The 8,153-nt window shown below is 52.0% G+C and overlaps 2 protein-coding genes across 2 annotated transcripts; one reads left to right on the top strand and one right to left on the bottom strand.

Moving 5' to 3' along the window:
* Nucleotides 1–3,621: 3,621 nt before the first annotated feature.
* On the bottom strand, nucleotides 3,622–6,858 carry CCM_04997 (DDHD domain protein; the record flags this gene model as incomplete). Its single annotated transcript, XM_006670142.1, has 1 exon — nucleotides 3,622–6,858. The coding sequence occupies one exon, from the start codon at nucleotides 6,856–6,858 to the stop codon at nucleotides 3,622–3,624; it is 3,237 nt and encodes a 1,078-aa protein (XP_006670205.1).
* Nucleotides 6,859–7,569: 711 nt separating this feature from the next.
* Nucleotides 7,570–8,121, top strand: CCM_04996 (RNA polymerase II transcriptional coactivator; the record flags this gene model as incomplete). The annotated part of the gene is made up of 3 exons (XM_006670141.1): nucleotides 7,570–7,710; nucleotides 7,766–7,870; nucleotides 7,915–8,121. The coding sequence occupies 3 exons, from the start codon at nucleotides 7,570–7,572 to the stop codon at nucleotides 8,119–8,121; spliced, it is 453 nt and encodes a 150-aa protein (XP_006670204.1).
* Nucleotides 8,122–8,153: the final 32 nt, after the last annotated feature.

Here is an 8,153-nt window from a genome sequence, read left to right as displayed (position 1 = left end):
CCGCCGCCGCCGGTGGTGGTGGTGGACGGCGCGGGCAGCAGCGCGGCCGCTCCGCCGCGTGCGCCGAAGAAGGATTTTCTCAAAGAAGCACAGACGCTTCTCACCAATGCTGTTTTCAGGCCTTGAAAGATAGGAAGTATACGATAACAGGGGTGAAATGAATTGTTGAATGATGATGCCTGCCATTTTTTTATGTTTATGATGTGAGGGAACGCGAACGACACTCTAACTAGCAATCATGGTCGCACATATTGGAGTCGGCGGCCCACAGTCCTTTAGATACCCTATTTGTTATTCTACTCTCCTTTTGTTTTTGTTTTTTTTTTTTTTTACATTCATTATTTAATATCTCTATTTTCTTATTCATACAAGTCAATATATCGAAATCAAGACGCCCATGATTACAACTCGTCGAAATAAACATCTACGCCTTCGTGCTTAGAGATCATCGTTGCCAAGATGGGATGACAGCTAGCCACCGAAAAAAAAGCCAGTACACCTGACTGCCAAAAGAAGTTGGATGGGTGCCCGATTCCCACCTGAAACTGCCATGTGCTGATCTCGCGGCCGAGCGCTGAAGGCACTGAGAGGTACATGATACCTTACCATGAGGGTGATAAAAAAAAGTCACTCTATTAAATCTAGGAAAAGGAATAAGGGGAATTGAAAATGGGAATAAGCAGGATAAGCAAGATAAGAGGGATTAAAAAAATAAAGAAGATTAGAAAGATTAAAAAGATTAACAAGATAAAGAAGTTAAGAAATAGTAGGAATAAGGAAGAGGAGTATATTACCTAAGGGAACACGCTCAGGTGACCACGCGTAAAAGGGAGACCAGTCGGTGCAGTGACACGAGCTGTCTTTAGCATCCTACACCACGCCTACCAGCAGATAACTAGGATGGATCGTGACCTTCAGCCACTCGATTCTGGCCTTGTGGCTTCGAAATTCCGAGAAGCAGCGGATCACTTGCCCGCCCTAGACGGTGGTCGTCAGATACTAGAGTGGATGGACGCGATGATGCAAAGCCTCGTTATTTTACAGGAAACCACCCGGCAGGGGTTCGCAGATATGAGAGCAGAATTCCAAGCACGATTCGATACGATGGACCAGAGAATGACAGCTATGTAAGTTTACGAAAATATCTACTTAAGTACTAGAGCAATGCTAACATGAGTTTTCTTGGGGGCAGGAATAGAAATTTTACAGCGCGGATGCTGAATAGCAGGGTTACACATCGAGGTGTGCCGCTCGCCCAACTATACAGTGAACGGGATGGAGAAATCATACAGGGGTGTCCTACGACTCTAGAGGCGTTGGATGCGCTACTAGGTAAGTTGACCGTGACTTGTTCATGGTTCATGAGGCTTATTCTAGCAGATCGCGACGTGGTTTCTTTATTAGAGCAGCTGGGGGAAGATGTAGTAGGCAACGCCACGCAGCGAAAGCAGCAGTTGGAATTGTCGCTAGGCATCATGTATCGCGCAACCAAAGGTCCGTAGTACTTTGTGGACCTGGATGTGTTTCTGCCTCGTGGAAGGGGATTGATTGACAGTGCAGGCGCTGACAGCGGCGTCTGAGACTTGTTGCCCTCCGTTCTACCCCAATCAAGAAAACTACCCAAACAATGGCTAAGTCTAGAGCCTGCTCTTCTCTCTCGTCTTCTTTCTTCTTTCGCTTTACCTAATCCGGTTCCTCTCAGCTCACGGCCTCTAATTTCCAAGAAGCCCCCTCCATCGCGAAAATATTCATTAGAATAATAAAGTTTTTCATCTCCCACCTCACCTGCTATAGCCACCGCCCATCATGCCAGAACAGACACACCTCCACATCGGTCAGCGCCCGCGCTTGGAAAGACGGCTTGTCTTGCACCGGATCTGCAACCAGGAACAAGGGCGCAATCCCTAAACTCTATCGTAACTAATGTGATTTCATCAAAAAAAATGGTATATTGTCTTTGACACATGGGGATTCTGCCACGTGCCGCAAATGGCGGACGCCCCCCAAGATCCTGGCTACGGCGCTCAATAATGTTCGCATTTATATATGGATGGAGCTTGAGGCAGGTGCCGGTTCTCGAGTCGAACGGTGGGAAATTGCTGCAAGCCACATATAACAACGACGCAGCAAAGTATCTGCGTGTACGAATTACCTGCTTTTACCTGGTGATGCCGCATTGACCTCAGTGAACGACACACCGTTCGGTGCTATAATTGCGTCCAAGGTCGTATTAGCTACCCCCCCTCTCTCTGCTAGCCCGCCGCGTGGGTTTCTTGCGGGCATGCAACCACTTTGGCACTTGCACTGATAGATTGACACTAGAGAATGAATAGTGCCATTTCTGGGTCGGCAGCGCGGGGAACCAGTTTGACGTGGCTCGGTAGTCAGACCCGAACAAGAAGAGGCTACGCCGAACGGACACGTGGAAACCCAAGGCTGGCGTTGCATCGAGGGGGCAACTATGATGAACCCCTCAAAGATATTCCCCTAGCCTATTCCCCTCTGCAATCCAGACAATTTATAGTGCGTCATCGTGTTTGTGACTTGGTCTCCTCGGCGCTTCTCCCTAGATCGCGACATGGACTGTCTGGTGTCGGACAAACTATTCGTGCACACATCCCATTCCGGCAACTCGCGGAATCGCCGAGTTGCCTGCGGTTTCGCCGAGATGGCATTTCCACGCCATATGCACAAGTAGACAGCGACGTGCTATCGGTGTGTCTCTTGGGCCACCAATAACGAACCGTGCTCTGCGCTGTCGACGTCGCCCACCGCGAACCTGTAAAATGAACAATATTACCGGTGTTTCCTCGTTCTCAGCACGATTTCTATTTTTAAGCTTTGCCATGTGCAATATCACCGGCGGTGGCTTGCATCGTACGACGGGGTCCATTGCTACACGCCCACGGACACCAACGGACGCCCCTCTCGTGGGTATTCCAACTGCTCAGACCATTGCTACCAACATTGCCAATTCGCACGCCGCGTGGGTTTTTCGCTCAGACCTGGTAGTAGCGAAAGCCGGACGACCAGACCGTAACCGGTGGGGTTTTTCGACTTTATCCCCGTGCGTTCAGACACTATTACCGACGGAACTCGCTCCGCGTTGCCCGAACTTTGTCCTCGGGTCGAAAGGCAAGTGGGCGAGATGAGGGTGTACAAGGTGTGAATGTATAAAGTATATGTGTATTGGATGATGCCTGAGACTTCTGCGCAAAAGGGCATATGAAAGCTAAATTAGTATTAAGTCAAGGAATAACGGAAAACGAGATTGCGCCATGCAAGTCAGACTTCCTCACGGCTCAGCCTGCCGTCATCTATATCAAGTAGTCGTCCCATGAGATATTGTATTGCTCCATGCTCCAAAAGTACTCCTATTCCCGTAATGCTTGCACGCGAAACACAGTCGTACAACGCCTTGCGCGACGACTACCCCAACGCCCCTTTTGTCTGAGCTCTGTGTTATCGCCTCGCAACGTCTGTCGTATGCAGAAAAATTACAAAATGGTAAATGCAGGTCGTCGCTAGTTCGTTCGCTGTCGTTTACAAGCCCACGCCAGATTCAGTAATAGGTTCTAGCGGCTTTTGTCGTGAATGGATAGAGTGAGTACATTGCCTGTTTCAGTGGGTGAGCACCTTGACAGCCTGGAGGATGAGGCCGAAGATGAGGCCCCGCGCAACTTCTTCAATCTGGAGACAGTCAAAGACGCGGCCCAGTGCCTCTCCCGTCGCCGCTTGTCCCATGACGCCCATGAGCGCCGCAGGAACGCCGCTCTGGATCAGCAGCTTGCGCGCCTTGGCTGCTAGTTGCTCCTTTTCCTCTGCCGTCAGCTCCGCAGGCCAGGCAGCTAGCTCTTCCTCTGTCGGCATACTGTTTTCCCGCACTTTGCGCAACTGCTCCGCGATTCCAGAATCCGCTGTGTACGCATCGAGCACAGAGGACTGGATCAGACTCTGCACAGTAAGAAGGGACGGGTTTCCGGGACGCAGCAGGAAAGATTTGGCGGCAGTCAGTAGAGTGCGACGAATGTTCCAAGCCGACGAAAGTGTGTACATCTCATTAATCACAGCAAAGAGGAGCTCCACGGCAACCCTCGTTTCGTTCTCGCTAAGTTTCGAGTGAGCTTTGATGGGTCGGACGGCCGCCTTCTTTCCATTCGTTGCAGAACCTTGAGTGGAACTGATCGAGGGCTGAGACATGTGCCCAATAGAGTGGTTTTTGCTATGAGCTGTTTCATTCATAGCCGTCACGTCACGGCCCGAAGGCGACTCGTAGTCATCGGCCATCTCATCCGGCGGCGGTGGTAGCTTAACGTACTCCAAGCTGATGGACGACGGAGACCGTAGCGGCGGCGCCAAGCTTGAAGCTCTACTATGTTCTCGGCTTGGTCGAGCACTGATCGAGGCAGATGCTGTAGAGTCGAGCCTCTCGGAACGTCCCATGCGAGTCCCGTCTCCTTCATTATCACTTTGGAACTGAAGGCTTGGTCGGCGTTCCATCATGGGCATTTTGCCGGGTTGAGTAGAGACAACCGAAGATCGCTGACTGTCAATACTAGCACGCTCAGATCTCGCAGGCGACGACTTGAGCGTGTCTGTTCTCACGGGCGTTGAAAGTGAATGCCGTTTACTTGGTGTCAGATCGACGGATTGGTTTGGAGCCTTCTTTCCGATGCCGGGGAAGTTTCCGAATACGCCCGTAACGCCACCGACAAGAGTCTTGCCGCCTTCCATCGCACCTTTTGGCGCAATCGCAAGAACATCGAGCATGTTTTTGCCAACAGATTCCCAGGCAAATGACTTGCTGTTGCCATGCGTATGACCCTGTGACTTTTCAAGGAATCTCTTCATGCCTTCACTCTCCGCGAGGCATTGGTACCAGCAGGCATCGCGAAGATAACGTTCCAGCTCGCCACGAAGCGACTCTCGGCTGTGAATCTTCCAGCCCGGCAGCTCTTTGTGTAGCTCCGTGAAAGCCGTAGCACCAGACACTGTCGCGATACGTCGCAAAATTTCATGGAGCGTTTCGAAATCAGAGTACCTTCTCACAATCATCCATCCAGGGTATCCAGCTGAAGACGGCTCAACCTGAATCAAGTAGTCCCAGTTCGGCTTATTTCGAATCTTGGCAGTATCGCCAGTGGCATCGTCGTGGAGCGTAAAGGAAGCGTTGTGGAGCGTCAGCGGCGCTTTCTTCGGCGCGTCCTCTTCTTCTTGTTCGGGTTCTGCTGCCGGGACGATCTGGTCAAAATTGGTAAAGTGTTGGCTGTCTCGGCGATCACGTTTTGGCGACGAGTTCTGACTTGAAGTATCCATGGTCGAGCGAGGCGTGACCGGAGTAAATGTTGGTTCACTTGCACCATCAACAGAAGCACCAAATGGAGACGAGCGGCCTTGAGCTAGCGGAGGGGTCGAATACTGTATAGTCGTCGCAGTTGTGCGATTAGAAGCAGCCTCGTCAGTCGAGAACGGATCTATGCTCTGCATCGAAGGCGCGGATGAGTCGTTGGTCATTGATCGCCTGCGTTCCTCGGTATCTTCCATCATCCCACTCATGCGTTTCATCTCCTCGACGGCCACTTCAACTTCTTCGTCAGCTTTGCTAAGTCGCTTCCTATGCACTTGTACTTCTTTTCTTCTACCACGTTCATACTCGCCGGACGAGCGGCCGACGGGCTTGGCAATGCTAATATTTCCAACATTACCATCGATATCGGCGAAAATGTTATTGGCGGTATCTCGGGCGCGTTGCATTCCCACGTCGATGGCCTGGTTGATGTCAGGTTCTCCGGCCTCCAAGAGGTACACGATCCAGCCGTTGATCCATTCAGGTTTACTGCATGTTTGCAGCAAGTTTTCCAGAACGGTGTTGGCTAGAACTTCTCTCAGAAGAGCACGGGCTGGGTCACAGTCATAGGCACTGGGTTCCATGAATGACAGCAGGTCATCCGCGACCATTTTGAACTTGGCGGCTTGTTGTTTTTGGTTCAACAAGCTCGCCAGCCGCGAGTCTGTGTTTGACGCGAGATATGTATAGACGGCATCGACGGCGGTCATGTTCGACTCGGCGGGCACATCGGCAAAAGCGGCCGCAAGCTCCGACATGAACGCGATGGCGATGGAGGACGAGTTGGTCAGAAGGTCGAGAAAGGAGTCGGCGGGTCTTTTTCTAGCCATGCGATTCGAGACGGCTAGGATATAGGAAGTGAGGGTTCTGCGACAAGCAAGGGGGAACGAGTGATCGGTCGGAATGATGGGGCTGTACCACCACTTGACGTAATCCTTTATTATAGTATCGACAAGACCGCTTAGAGCCTCGCGGGTTTCCGGTCGGAAGTCGTCGAAGCCTTTGAAAATGAGTTGGTCCTCCTTGTCGGCCTCACTCTCTTCCTCGGCGACCCTGGTGGCCTGAAGGTCAGTCCAAATGCGTTCCAGCGCATCGGGACCCTTTTCGCCTCGGACTGTTCGGGCAATGTTGGGGTTGCGACCCTCCCACACGACAAAAGCAGCGGCGCCTCCTACCGCGCCAATGACGAGCAGGCCAAACTGTCCGAGGATGGCGTATGTGACGCCAGCAAAGCCAACCGCGATGCCGGCTAGCGTTACTGGGGATGCTTTAGATAGGAAGTTCATGACTTTGGTCAATAGAACAGACTCCTCGGTGCTCGGTTGCGGGGGCTCGGGAATATCGTTCATTGTTTGCTTTGCTATAGCTTCGGCAGCGGCATCCTGTCTTTCGGCATGCGACAGGAGAGGCTCGCTTTCTGCAGCTTGTGCGACGCTGGAGTCGGGAACGGGCTTTGCGCCATCGCGAGGAGGGGCTTCGAGACCCTGCGCAGGCTCGGCAGCGTCGGCCATTGAAGTACGTCGTTTATAGCTTGCGGGTGAGCGAACAAGAGTTAATATATGATGCGCGATGGCGAGTTGATATCATATCAGTTGTAGACGTTCACGTCGCCACGGGCGAGGAGGACAAGATGCATGGGGGGTGGACAAGAAACATACAACAGACATCCCTTGCCAAACTTTAGAGCTCCAGCTGCGTAATCCCAATTTAGTGCTGGAACTGGGGGAACCTTCAAGGGGCAAACAGTGGAGGCGCTGCCAATCAACGTTTCGATCGAACCACCCCTGACACTAGCCTTGTGCCGAGCTCTGTCTTGGCCCAGGCCCATTTAAAGCGGCTCAGTGAAAGAGCACGAAATACTGTAAAGGGAACCCGAGACGAAGTGATGTCTACCATATCATTTTGAGGTGATCAATGGCATGAGAATTGCTATCACTTTTGACGCGTATTAAGCGTCTCTGTACGCTTGCCGGTCCGGCACGGCAGTTGCCAGCTGGCAAAACGTAGAGTCACGTGCGCTGGCGTCGTTGTTGCGGTTTGTCTTTCAGTTCAGCGCGTTTGGCAGACACTCAGCGCGTCTCAGCAGCTGGCTTCCCTCCCCGACACTTCACATCGACTCGGCGACTGTTTGGTCCCGAATCTACATATCAATTGAGTCTCTTTGGTGTCAAGAGTCGTTTTCCATTTCTTCCCTTTGTCATCCCCTCCATCGATCAGTCATCATGGGCAACAAAAGACGCGCCAGCGTCGGAGAAGACGGCAGCGACGCCGAGGTAGTGCACAAGGTCTCCAAGAAGAGCAAAACCAGCGCAGGCATCGTCTCACCTGCAGGAAAAGATGATGAAGGCAACCCTTTCTGGGAGGTCAGTTTATCTCCGCTCGGCTGTGAGTGCCTCCAAAACTAACCGTTTGCTGCAGATCTCCAACACACGCCGAGTGGGCATTTCTGAGTTCAAGGGCGTATGCATGATCAGCATTCGAGAGTACTACGAAAAGAACGGCAAACTTTTGCATGGCAAGAAAGTAAGCAATTGAGTCTATTGATTCCCCGTTCTTGGGGCTAACAGATCCAGGGCATCTCGATGCCGGTGGACCAGTACGCCGCGCTACTGAAGCTTTTGCCTTCAATCAGCGGAAAGCTACGCGAAATGGGGCAACTCGTTGATACGCCGGACAAACCTGAGGGAGACACCGCAACCATGGTGAAGAAGTCGAAGAAGGAAAAGTCGGACAAAGCAAACATCGAGGCCACGAGCGACGAGGATGAGGACTAGCGAACCCTACCTACGATGCACGAGCGCGAAGT

Source organism: Cordyceps militaris, assembly GCF_000225605.1.
Source record: "Cordyceps militaris CM01 unplaced genomic scaffold CCM_S00003, whole genome shotgun sequence".
Taxonomy (NCBI): Eukaryota; Fungi; Ascomycota; class Sordariomycetes; order Hypocreales; family Cordycipitaceae; genus Cordyceps; species Cordyceps militaris.
Note: the sequence above shows the minus strand (reverse complement) of the source record. Positions and strands in the feature narration are given on the sequence as shown.